The sequence below is a fragment of the Dermacentor variabilis genome, chromosome 3 (genome assembly GCF_050947875.1).
Source record: "Dermacentor variabilis isolate Ectoservices chromosome 3, ASM5094787v1, whole genome shotgun sequence".
NCBI lineage: Eukaryota > Metazoa > Arthropoda > Arachnida > Ixodida > Ixodidae > Dermacentor > Dermacentor variabilis.
Window position 1 is genome coordinate 89,817,606 of NC_134570.1, and position 14,072 is coordinate 89,831,677.

At 50.1% G+C, this 14,072-nt stretch overlaps 1 protein-coding gene across 1 annotated transcript in view; it reads right to left on the bottom strand.

Annotated features, from left to right (window-relative positions):
- Window positions 1–3,021: 3,021 nt before the first annotated feature.
- The window catches only part of LOC142574612 (uncharacterized), a 35,899-nt gene continuing 24,848 nt past the window's right edge, over window positions 3,022–14,072 (bottom strand). Inside the window, exon 3 of the mRNA XM_075683655.1 lies at window positions 3,022–3,606. Coding sequence (XP_075539770.1) covers window positions 3,127–3,606 — 480 coding nt within the window. The 3' untranslated portion in view covers window positions 3,022–3,126. The remainder of the gene's footprint in view (window positions 3,607–14,072) is intronic.

Consider the following 14,072-nt stretch of genomic DNA (forward strand, 5'->3'; position numbering starts at 1 on the left):
GACCCTGTCCACCACTTAGAAATTCGCCTATCAACCGGGGCTTTTAGAACAAGCCCAGTGGAAAGCCTTTACATTGAATCGGATGAGTGGTCACTTGATATGCAGAGAACATATTCGTCTTTCATGTATTTTCTGAGAGTGAACACAAACGGTGAGCCCCCCGCGTATTCCACTATAAATAATTTGTTCAGTTCTCAACTTTTCCGCAACCGGCCCACAGTGGCAAAACCTTTCTCACTGCGTGTTAGAGACATAGCTGAAGAAACAAGGGTTCCACTGCTTGAATACCACCTTATGCCCCCTTTTATACGGCCCCCGCGCTGGCAGTGGCCACCTATACACTGTGATACATCTTTCGTAGCTGTTACAAAGCGCGCGCCTGTCGCGCATATCCGAATGCACTTCCTCGAATTGCAGCACAAATACTCCTCGCCTGAATTTTTTACAGACGCATCGAGTTGTTATTCTGGCGTGTCTTACACAGCGGTCGGTGCATCCTTTTCGGATTCCGGTGTTATGCACCCTAGCACAAGTATTTTCACAGCAGAGGCCCACGCGATATTGGCCGCTGTTAAACACATTAAGGAATTGAATATCCAAAAGGAAGTTTTATACACAGATTCTTTGAGCGTCGTCAACGCTTTGAAAACTGTCAAAATATATCAAAACCCTATCATTGTATCTCTTTACTCAGCATTACTAACCACCTATGCGTCCAAGCAGCATATCGTGGTATGCTAGGTGCCGGGGCACCGAGAGATAGACGAAAACGTGTTGGCTGACCAGCTAGCCACATCCGTCCACACGAACGCTTCCAACACTTCCATGACTGTACCTGTAATGGACCTCAAGCCCTCAATAAGGAAAAAAGCTAAGGGCTTTCTGGCAGCGCTTGTGGGACAAAGAAACGGAAAATAAACATGTATCAAGCCGTATCTTGGCACTTGGCCGCCGGTATCAAAGAACCGCCATACAGAAGTAACACTTTGCAGACTTAGGATAGGACACACATACAGCTCACACGCATACTTCTTGTCCTGTGGTGATCCACCCACGTGTGATAAATGTGGTGAGCCACTTACCGTGCTTCACATCCTGATGCAATGCAGCGAATTAGACGCAAATAGGAAAAAGAATTTTCCATTACCACACCGGCAGCGAATTCCACTCCATCCTAAAATGTTCATAGGCGTGGAACCTCTCTTTAAATATCAATCGTTGTTCGAATTTTTAAATTACGTAGGTATTTTCGTGTTATAGCCCCAGGAAATCCGTAGCACGGCCTCTTAACAGAGGTTTCTGCTGCGGTAGCTGCAATAAAAGAAAGAACCTGCCTCCCAGCCTTTGGGCTCAAAGGCCCCCCGGAAGCATAGGTGCTATTTACATATTCTTGCATTTTAGCTTCATGATCACTTATCACGCGTACTATATCCACAGACCACTACATGTATCACTATCATAATTTTAAACTATATATTATTTCACGCTTCCATGACACTGATTAATTTTAGGCCACTTTACAGCCAGTTACATCTCACCATTGCAACTCACAAATCAGCGCTTAACACAACATTATCAGTCATGGCGCTCTTTGGCGATACCTGGCCCTTGCGCCACTAAACAACACACATCCATCCAATAGAAACTGATTCATTTTAGGCTTGCAAAACGAGTAGTAGATACACCGTGTACATGTAAACAAGCGCAAAAGACATCTAGAGCTGCTCTTTCTACTTTTGTCTGTTGCAATGAAGCTAAAGAGCAGACGACGGGCAGCGTTGTAGAAGGCACGGGGTTATTTTTCTGTCGCTATCCGGCATGTGCTGTAGCACATGAGAGCTCTACTAAACCAGTCATCAAAATACAAAAGCCTTTGTTTATGCCGAGAATTACGCGTCCCAGGAGCATAATTTTTCAAGCGGGATTATTTTCGTCGCGGAGGCAATCGGCTGTCGCGCTTCCGCCATGTGGGCGGGGCCTCCCTTTTTCTAAAATTGTATCCGACTATAGTAGAAGCCTAGGAGTGTTAGCCAGCGCCACCACTCACAGACCTTGGCGGCGGACGTGGAACGTCCTTTCTGCCGCAGGCGTCACAGGAGCGTGATCTTTTTGGGTGAAGGCGACTGGTCAATAAACCCACACATGCTACCTGAAGGTATCAGTGCTGCCGGATTGGAGACCCTCACTGTTTAATAAACGAGAAGGAAAGTGTTTAACCGAGGGGCCCGATTTTCTTATTAGTCATATCATAAGAAGCCATCAAACACGGACACCAAGGACAACACAGGGGAAATTACTTGTGCTAAATAAACGAAATAACGAAACAATAAATTAACGGAAATAAAAATGGATAAGAAAAGAACTTGCCGCAGGTGGGGAGCGAACCCACAAGCTTCGCATTTCGCGTGCGATGCTCTACCAATTGAGCTACCACGGCGCCGTTTGTCCATCCACTTTCTTGGGTATTTGTATTTATGTTCCTAGTCGAACCCTGGGAGTGTTAGCCAGCGCCACCACTCACAGACCTTGGCGGCGGACGTGGAACGTCCTTTCTGCCGCAGGCGTCACAGGAGCGTGATCTTTTTGGGTGAAGGCGACTGGTCAATAAACCCACACATGCTACCTGAAGGCGTCAATGTTGCGGGATTCGAGACCCTCAAGACCCGCTGCAAGTTTCTTTTCATCCACTTTCATGTCCATCAATTTATCGTTTCTTCATTTCATTTATTAAGAACAAGTAATTTCCCCTATGTTGTCGCTGGTGTCAGTGCTTGATGGCTTTATGTGATATGACTAATAAAAAAATCGGGTCCCTCGGTACATCCCGTTCCTTCTCGTCTTCTACCTCAAGGCATTCCAACCATTTCTTGGCCAGTGTCTCATAGTGGGTAGGAGCCTTGTCATAGCAGCGACGCACACCAGCGCCGGTGGCGCCGGCGGTGCCGGCGGTCAGCGTGGCCAACCCTATATAATTGGGTTCATGTTTGCACCAATATTATAGCACGAATGAAAGTAGGACGAATGATTGCTTTTTATTACCGCGCAAGTGTTTCATATTGAGCTTGCACTAATGCGTGGCGTGAGAAGGCTACGGCATCTTAAGCCGGTTCCTTGGCGTCCGCCTTTTTAGTCCGTATCGCGTGGATAGTTGGCGCGCGGATGCTTGGTGACACTGGCTTTCTTAGAACGACGTTTTGCGTGCGGCGGCCAAACGGCGTCTATTTTACTCTGCGGTATCGGGGCCTCATTTCCGCCAGTCACCACTGGGACTCCTGGTGTCGCCATGCCTCCGGCTTGCTGCAATTCCTGCCCTGGAGCTCCTGTTTGTGCCATCATGTTGCCGGCTGGGTAGGAGCCCGGCCCCAGTGTTCCTGGTTGCGCCATCATGCCGCCGGCTGGGTAGGCCGGCCCCAGTGTTCCTGGTTGCGCCATCATGCCGCCGGCTGGGTAGGCACCCGGCCCCAGGGCTCCTTGCGGGTCCATCATGCCGCCAACAGGGTAGACACCCTGCATCGGAGCCCCTAGTGCCATCATGCCAGCGGCTGGGTAGGCGGCTGACATCGGAGCTCCTGGTGCCATCATGCCGCCGTAGGAGACTGGCATCACCTACAAGCCCGCGCCATGATAAGTACGGATCAGATTGTATCGTACTCCAGCTTCAGTGTTTTTTTTTTGGCTGAGTATTTCCCCTATTAGTCACCGCAGTCAAAAAAGCATCCATCAGCCTAAGGTTTCCCTTGCGTCCTTAACATAAGGAACAGCACACATCCCGAAATCATGCCGTCTATATGACTAGCGAGGTCTCTTATGTACATGTGCTTTAAAACACTACCTTTGCTGCGTTAGTTGCGATTATATTGCCTCTAGCAATATAAAGCTATAATTGAGGGGATTTTCGGCACTGCTTCTTCGCCTATACTGTTTTTGTCTATCTCGTTAATTTGAAAGTGGGCAGTTTAGGGGTCAATACGAAAGAAATGCGGACACATTGCGTCAAACCTGAAAGAGCTGCAACGTAATGGTGATCCACGACATAAGTGTTCAGCACAGTGCAAAGCCTCATTCAGATTATCTCTGAACACACGTCCTGCCTGTTCGAGGAGCAATGTGCAAGTGACAGTGGTCTGGACCAAACCGCAGTGAGCTATATATATATATATATATATATATATATATATATATATATATATATATATTTGCCCTATAGGGTAAATACTAATACTTATTGAATTAAAGAAATGCGAAATTAATGGCAATGAGAGCAGATGAAAAAACAACTTGCAGCAGTTGGGGAACGATCTCACGTCTTCACATTACGCGTGAGATGCTCTAACCGATATATATATATATATATCGGTTAGAGCATCTCACGCGTAATGTGAAGACGTGAGATCGTTCCCCAACTGCTGCAAGTTGTTTTTTCATCTGCTTTCATTGCCATTAATTTATCATTTCTTTATTTCAATAAGCACTAGTATTTACCCTATAGGGCAAATACTATTACTTACTAATTACTACACTACACTACTAATTACTACACAAACGAAAACATATATGTTTGCGTTTGTGTCTATATTGGGGCCCAAACTCCTCCACCTCGTATTCAATGTACTAACTGGCGAGATTATCAGATAGTGGTGGACAACGCTTGCTCAGAGCAATCTTGGTCGGTTGATCTAGAACGTATTAGTACCACAGCTCTTCATGACACGACAAAATTCACATGGATATCGGCACCTAGAAGCTCCATTGACATTGAATATTGGCACATCCTATATGGTCGCCTCGGGTATGTGCCAGGCGATGAGAATGACGCTGAAGTAGCGCGCGAGTGGAAAAACAGAGACGACAACGACGTCGCGTTGACTGCTCTCATAAAGTGCTTCCATACGTCCTCTACGCCGGCTTTCCCGTCTTCTACTAGGCTGCGACACTGGTGGAGGTGCGGGGTAGGGTTGCCTCATGCTCGGCACACCTTCGCGGAGCCATACCTCGAAAACGGAATCACCTTCGTTCGTCGAAACTCCTGTTCACCGGTACAGTCGCCCCCTGCTAGGCCTGACGCCCGAGTTCAACCCTTTGCAGGACTCTGCTGGAACGCGTCTACATACTTCCGCCATGGCTACTGCAACTCCATCGCAGGTGACGCTGCAGAATCCTAAGGTACCAGAAAGTCTCCATGGCGACGCTTTTGAAGATGTCCAAGATTGGCTGGACCAATTTGAGAGTGTCGCCAGTTATAATAACTGGGGCTCCCAGCAAAAGCTGTCTAATGTCTATTTTGCGCTTCAAGACAGTGCGCGGGCGTGGTTTGTGAACCGGGAGAGAAGTTTGACCCCATGGGATGCCATCCGCACCCAGGTGCTAGACACGTTCACTAGTACCGACAGAAGAGACACTGCGCAGCGCCTACTCGAATCCCGTATTCAAAACCAAACGAGAGCGTAGCCATGTATGCAGAAGGTATGACCCGCCTTTACCGCAGAGCAGACCCTGAGATGGCCGAAGAAAAGAAGTTACGCTATCTCTTGCTCGGAGTGAAGGAGGAACTGTTTGCCGGACTCGTGAGGAACCCACCGACGACAGTGGTCGAATTCACCAAGGAGGCTACCGCTATAGAACGGGCACTAAAGCAACAGTACCGCCAATATGATCGCGCGAACTGGCCGGTGAATGCTTCAGTTCTACCTGAGAGCTACGGCACGTCTCTGCGTGAAGTCATCCGGGAGATTGTGTAAGAGGAGATCCGGCAGCTCGGGATTTCTCCTATGGCACCAGCGGTGGCTTCTGTCGCTGATATCTTTCGGGAGGAAGTTCGACAGGCCTTTTCGTCCACCCAACCCGCAGGCGGTGCCGCGACGACTAACCTACGCGGAAGCTGTCTGTCGTCCACCTCCCGCGACTTCGATGCTGCTGACACCGTCGACCACTACGACGCAGCCAGCACCGCCACCCCCGGCGCCATATTTTCGCCAGTCACAGCCGCCGCCAGCTATGCCGTATCGCCGCCAGCCGATCGCTGCGCCTCGGTCTTACGGCGAATCTCCTGCCGGCTACCCGCTTCGAAAGACCGATTTGCGGCACACCGCTGACCGCCGGCCGCTGTGCTTTCATTGCGGCGAAGCAGGACATGTTTATCGCGCGTGCCATTACCACGCAGCCGGGTATACATGGTTTCCCAACTGCAATTACCCTGTGTTTGATGCTGCACGTACCTACGACGAAAATTCTACAAACTTTCGGCCGGAAGGTTTAGCGACGCCTCGATCGCGTTCCCCTTCTCCGGCTCGTTATTCCCCACCGACCCGTCGCGATTTTTCTGACGCCTCTAGGGGCAGGTCCCCTAGCCCGCGCCTGGGAAACTAGAAGCAGCGGCCTCCGGGGGTAAGGTTGCAAACCGTCTAGCTTTCCAAGAGCCCCCATCACCGACGACCGACTACTCTAAAACTCCGACGTCTCCAACCGCACCCCCTGTAACCGATGCCGTCAGCGCCGATCTTGTCGTTTTCATTGACGGCCACCAAGTGGCCGCTCTCGTCGATACTGGTTCGCATTTTTCGATAATAAGTCAAAAGCTGGCCGACAGGTTGAGAAAAGCGAAGACGCCGTGGACCGCGCCCAACATCAGAACTGCCGGCGGCCAGTTGATGACGCCGATCGGAAAATGCACAGCCAGGATAGTAATTGCCCGTGAAACCTTCGTCGCCACCCTCGTCATTCTCTTTGAGTGCTGCAAGGAACTTATATTGGGGATGGATTTCTTGAGAGAGTACGGCGCAGTGATTAATGTCCGTGACCTCGTCGCCACATTTTCTACGAGCTCAGACGACGTCGACACCGCGGAGCACCAGCGACCCCGCTTACGTATCGCCGACGACGACGTCATGCTTCCGCCGCGAAGCTGTTCCCTCGTACCTGTCATCTGCGACAACTTGAACACCGGGACTGGTGTCGCTGAACACATCGATGCACTGGTACTGAGTCAAGGCGTTTCCATCGCCAGGGCCGTAATTAACGTACACGACGGACGCGCTGAACTCCTGCTGACGAATTTTACCAGGGAACGTCGACACATTGTTAGAGGCACGGCTATTGCTTACTTCGACGAATTTACCTCAATACAAGACTGCCTCTCAGTGGAGCACGCGACGGCCACCGTGGCCATGCCTGCCCCTGTAGTTGATATCAGTCCCACCTTGTCACCCGTCGAACGTAACAGCCTTCTTGAGCTCATCGATGAGTTTAAGAAATGCTTTTCATCTACGTCACGAGTCAGCCAGACGCCGCTCACTAAGCACCTTATTGTCACCGAAGCCGACGCCAGACCAATTCGGCAGAATCCTTATCGTGTGGCACCGAAAGAGCGCGAGGCGATACAAACGCAAGTGAAGACGATGCTTGAGGACGGGGTTATTCGGCCATCGAAGAGGCCTTGGGAATCGCCTGTCGTGTTGGTGAAAAAGAAGGACGGTAGCCTGCGCTTCTGCGTCGACTATCGAAAACTCAACCAGATCACAAAGAAAGACGTTTATCCGCTGCCGCGTATCGACGATTCGCTAGACAGGCTACGAAACGCACGTTACTTTTCGTCGATGGACTTGAAAAGCGGCTTCTGGCAAATAGAAGTTGATGAGAGAGACCGTGAGAAGACCGCTTTTGTGACGCCCGACGGACTTTATGAATTTCAGGTGCTCCCCTTCGGTTTGTGTTCTGCGCCAGCAACGTTTCAGCGACTAATGGACACGGTATTCTCAGGCCTCAAATGCAAGCGTGTCTGGTGTACCTCGACGACGTGATTGTTTTCTCCGTCACGATCGAGGAACACTTACGGAGACTAAAGACGGTATTTGAAGCAATACGCTCAGCTGGTCTAACTATGAAACCTGAAAAGTGCCATTTTGGCTTTGAAGAACTTCAATTTCTCGGTCACGTTGTCAGTCATCAAGGTGTCCGACCTGACCCTGATAAAATCACGGCCGTTGCTACTTTCCCAACGCCATCAGATAAAAAGGCCGTGCGACGTTTTCTGGGCCTTTGCGCTTACTACCGACGCTTTATTGCGGACTTTTCGCGCATCGCATGGCCATTAACGAATCTAACAAGAGAAGATGTCCCCATCGTATGGGGTGACGATCAGCAACGGGCGTTTCACGACCTACTGCAACGGCTGCAGACGCCTCCCGTGCTCGCACACTTTGATGACGACGCTCCTACGATTCTTCATACGGACGCTAGTAATGTCGGCCTCGGCGCAGTGCTTGTACAGCGGCAGGACGGCGCCGAAAGAGCGATTGCTTACGCCAGCAGGACGCTATCAAAGACGGAGGCAAACTACCTCACTACAGAAAAAGGATGTCTCGCACTGGTGTGGGCCATCCTGAAGTTTCGGCCATATTTGTATGGTCGGTGTTTCACCGTTGTCAGTGATCATCATGCACTTTGCTGGCTAATTTAAAAGATCCAGCTGGTCGGCTAGCGCGCTGGAGTCTTCGTCTCCAAGAGTTCGACTTCACGGTTGTCTACAAATCAGGGAAGCGACACACCGACGCCGACTGCCTTTCTCGGTCTCCTGTTCAGACTGCAGTGCACGACGATGATGACACGGCTTTTCTAGGCGTGCTAGATACTGTCGCCGTTTCGCACCACCAACGCGAGGACGCAGAACTGGTTCCTCTTTTTGATTACTTAGAGGGAAGAACAGGCAGCGTGCCGAGGTTATTCGCTAGAGGGCTGCCTTCATTCGGCTTACGCCACGACGTTCTGTATAAAAAGAACTTTTCACCTAGTGGCAGCAACTACCTACTCGTCATTCCCGCATCTCTTCGCGACGAAGTCCTACATGCCTGTCACTTGGGCTACACTCGGACATTGGCAAGAATTAGGCTAAAATACTATTGGCCGAGACTTGCGTCGACCGTGAAACGTTACACACAGACATGCCTGGATTACCAGCGCCGCAAAGCCCTAACCGGCAAGCCAGCTGGACTGCTGCATCCTGTTCAGACACCGCAAGCGCCGTTCGAACAAATTGGCATGGACCTTTTAGGTCCGTTTCCACGGTATACTGCTGGAAATAGATGGATAATCGTCGTCACGAATTATCTTACGCGATACACCGAAACAGGTGCTATCCAACGTGGAACAGCAGCCGAAGCAGCGCGATTTTTTGTCGAAGCCGTCGTCCTCAGACATGGCGTTCCCGCAGTGGTCATAACAGACAGAGGATCTGCGTTCACGGCTGCGCTTCTGGATACCGTGTTGCGACTAAGTGGTACCACTCACCGAAAGTCCACGGTTTATCATCCCCAAACCAATGGGCTCACAGAACGTATGAATAAGACTCTGGCCGACATGATGAGTATGTACATCGACGTCGACCACAAGAACTGGGACGAGATTTTACCATATGTTACATTTGCGTATAACACGGCTCGCCAAGAGACAACACGCGTGACGCCTTTCAACCTCGTTTACGGACGCGAAGTGACAACAATGTTGGACGCAATGCTGCCACACGAGTGCGGTGACGACGAGACTGGTGCCGAAGAGTTTACGCAACGCGCAGAGGAAGCCAGGCAGCTTGCGCGTTTGCGAATCAAAGAACACCAGGAATACGATGCCCGACACTACAATCTTCGACACAGACCCGTCACGTACAACGTCAGTGACCAGGTGTGGGTCTGGACTCCGATTCGTCGGCGGGGGCTCTCTGAAAAGCTCCTGCGAAGATACTTGGACCCGTACACAGTTTTGTGCCGCATCAGCGATGCTAATTATGAAGTTGTCCCCGACAGCCATAACTGCTCTAAACCCCGGCGGCATCTGCCCGAGGTTGTGCATGTGCTTCGTATGAAGCCATACATTTCCTCATGACCCCAACTTGGCACCGTTTGTGCACAGCCTAACGGACGTTGGTGCATCGGGACGATGCCTCTTTTTTCAAAGGGGGGGGGGGGGCAAATGCCCCATCCTATATGGTCGCCGCGGGTATGTGCCAGGCGATAACGATGCTGAAGTAGCGCGCGAGTGAAAAAACAGAGACGACAACGACGTCGCGTTGACTGCTCTGATAAAGTGCTTCCATACGTCCTTTACGCCGGCTTTCCCGTCTTCTACTAGGCTACGACAATATGAAAAACTGGTGCACTAGTGGCGTAGACGTAGAACACCCGCCTCGTGCACCGGAGGTCCGTGGCTCGAATCCCGGTGCCGCCAATTTTCCACCGGATTAAAAAAATCCGCGTGTTGATAAAATTGCATAAACAGAACTAGAGCGTGGCCTGATCCCGGTGACCAGAACCGGTAACGCACTCTCTCACTAGAGCAGGATTCGCCACCCTGGTGCAGTACTTGGCCACAACCTCCTATTTGAACACAACAATCAAACCCTGGCCCTCAGTCCCCAGCAGCTGCGAAGCAACTAACCACGGCGGCGGTCAGACCTGCGACGCAGCAGAGGGTGCAAAGAATTCCTGGCTCTGGAGAGGCCGCCATTGGAATATGAACCTGGCAACGTTTAACGCTAGAACGTTATCTAATGAGGCGAGTCTAGCAGCGCTATAGGAGGAATTAGAGGGCAGTAAATGGGATATAATAGGGATCAGGGAAGTTAGGAGGCCAAAAGAAGCATATACAGTGCTAAAAAGCGGGCACGTCCTGTGCTACCGGGTCTTAGCCGAGAGACGAGAACTACGAGTCGGATTCCTGATTATAAGAAAATAGCTGGTAACATACAGGAATTCTATAGCATTAACTAGAGGGTGGCAGGTCTTGTTGTGAAACTTAATAAGAGATACAAAATGAAGGTTGTGCAGGTCTACGCCCCTACATCCAGTCATGATGACCTCGAAAGCTTCTATGAAGACGTGGAATCGGCGATGGGTAGAGTGAAAACAAAATACACTATTCTAATGGGCGACTTTAATGCCAATGTAGGCAAGAAGCAGGATGGAGCCAAGGCAGTGGGGGAAAATGGAATAGGCACTAGGAATAGCAGGGGAGAGTTATTAGTAGAGTATGCGGAACAGAATAATATGCGGATAATGACTACCTTCTTCCGCAAGTGGGATAGCCGAAAGTGGAAGTGGAGGAGCACGAACGGCGGGACTTGAAATGAAATACATAATCCTAATCCATAAGAAAGGGGACGCCATAGACTTGAAAAATTATAGACCGATCAGCTTACTGTCAGCTGTCTACAAACTATTTACTAAGGTAACCCCAAATAGAATCAGGAACACCTTAGACTTCTGTAAAGCAAAGGACCAGGCAGGATTCCGTAAAGGCTATTCAACAATAGACCATATTCACACTATCAAACAGGTGATAGAGAAATGGGCGGAATATAACCAACCCATATATATAGCTTTCATTGGTTACGAGAAAGCGTTTGATTCTGTCGAAACCACAGCAGTCGTGGAGGCATTACGGAATCAGGGTGTAGATGAGCCGTATGTAAAAAATACTGAAAGATATCTACAGGGCCTCCACAGCCACCGTAGTCCTCCATAAAGAAAGCAACAAAATCCCAATAAAGAAAGGCGTCACTCAGGGAGATACGATCTCTCCAATGCTATTCACAGCGTGTTTACAGTTGGTATTCAGAGACCTGGATTGGGAAGAATTGGGGGTAAAAGTTAATGGAGAATACCTTTGTAACTTGCAATTCACTGATGATATTGCCTCGCTTAGTAACTCAGGGGACCAATTGCAATGCATGCTCACTGACCTGGATAGGGAAAGCAGAAGAGTGGGTCTACAAAGTAATCTGCAGAAAACTGAAGTAATGTTTAACAGTCTCGGAAGAGAACAGCAATTTACAATAGGTAGCGAGGCACTGGAAGTGGTATGGGAATACATCTACTTAGGGCAGGTTGGGACGGCGGATCCGAATCATGAGACGGAAGTAATCAGCAGAATAAGAATGGGCTGGGGCGCGTTTGGCAGGTATTCTCAGATCATGAACAGCAGGTTGCCATTATCCCTCAACAGAAAAGTGTATAATAGCTGTGTCTTAAAAGTACTTACCTACGGGGCGGAAACCTGGAGGCTTACGAAAAGGGTTCTACTCAAATTGAGCACGACGCAACGAGCTATGGAAAGAAGAATCATGGGTGTAACGCTAAGGGATAAGAAAAGAGCCGATTGGGTGAGGGAAGAAACGCGAGTTAATGACATCTTAGTTGAAATCAAGAAAAAGAAATGGGCATGGGCAGGGCATGTAATGAGGAGGGAAGATAACCGATGGTCATTGAGGGTTACGGACTGGATTCCAAGGGAAGGGAAGCGTAGCAGGGTGCGGCAAAAAGTCAGGTGGGCGGATGAGATTAAGAAGTTTGCAGGGACGACATGGCCGCAATTAGTGCATGACCGAGGTTGTTGGAGAAGTATGGGAGAGGTCTTTGCCCTGCAGTGGGCGTAAGCAGGATGATGATGATGATGATGATGATGTTGATGATTAAAAACTACGAGCTGTGCGTCGCCGAGCCGAGAGGAAATACCGAAGAACGGAATCTACCTCATACCGTATTATCCGTCGCCGAGCTCAGCGACATGTCCGTCGGCACCTTGACAAACTGGCCACTAAGCGTTGGAGAGGATTTTATACTTCCCTTGATCCTTGCAAACCACTCTGTAAAATATGACAGGTAATGCGCAGCTTACGATTTCCCCCTCAAGTACCCAGTCCGGGCTCTGGCAGTGCTAGAATGTAGAAGCGAGGTAGAGGTTGCAGAGGACTACTGCAAAATGCAAAATTGTGCAGCGGTGGCGTAGAGGTAGAGTATCCGCCTCGCTTCGAATCCGCCTCGTGGTTCGAATCCCGCTGCCGCGAAATTTTCCACCGGATTAAAGAAATCCGCCTGGTGATAAAAATTGCATGAACAGGTCTGGAGTGCGCCCTGATCTCGGTGACCAGAACCGGTAACGCGCTCCCTTACCAGAGCAGGATTGGTCACTCTGGTGCAGTATTTGGCCCCAACCTCCTATATGAATACAACAATCAAATCCCGGCCCTCAGTCCCCAGCGGCTGCGAAGCAACTGACCACGACGGCGTTCAGGCCTGGTCAGGCCTACAGCACCATTTGTGCAGGCAATAGTCGGAGAAGAACTCGCTTAGAGTTCATTCTGCATGTGCCGTTGCCGTTTCGCAGCTGTCTCACACCCCAGGTTCATCGACTTGTCTGCAGAAAATTGCACGCTACCAAAATCCAGCCGAGTGGCGAACCACAGACGATGGGCCAATATGTTTTGCCTGCTGGCGTATCGGTCACGTTGCTCGCCATTATAACAACCGCACTGTATTCTTCCCTCTGAGATCTCTATTCCCCAGATGGTACCGCCCAGAACAGAGTGAGCGTTACTGTCAGCCTCTATTGGCACCGCAACAGTCAAACAATGATGCTCGTGCTCCTTGGAACAGTCCATCGTCGTCACTCAGACGTCACCAGTCCCGTTCGCCACGTGCTCGTCGACCATCGTCCCTATCGCCGCAGGCTCGTCGCCAACCGTTGCCAATGCATCCCCGACGCCCGTCTTTGGAAAACTAAGTGATGCCGCTCCTTGAGGTGACGCTGCATTGACGGCTCGACTAGTAAACCCTCTGGTCATTTGGCCGACCAAACACAACTGGGTGTATGTTTTAGTCGATGGTATTCAGTACGCCAGCACCCAATCACTGACGCGCACGTATCCGTGATTGGTGCCCAATTGCGCCGACCCCTGGAAGTCACACAACCTCGGTTATGCTCTCCCGGAGACATCCGCCTGTCGCCTCAAGCCACTACGTACGTCACTATACTGTCGTTGTCATCTGTTCCAGATGGAGTCTACGTACTATGTCCCTTCGCTGACATACTGTTTGAAAGAAATTTGGCCGTTCCCCATACCCTGTGCACTGTTACAGGCAATCAGGCTTCGCTCCCTCTCCTTAATTTTAACTACTCCACTCAATTTCTTGCCAGAAGCATGTCTTTGGGAGACATCTCGGCTGTGAACGATTGCGAGATATCGGCTTCTGACGCCGAAATTCCGTCGCCCTCTACATGAACCTACGATTCACCGACTATCACGG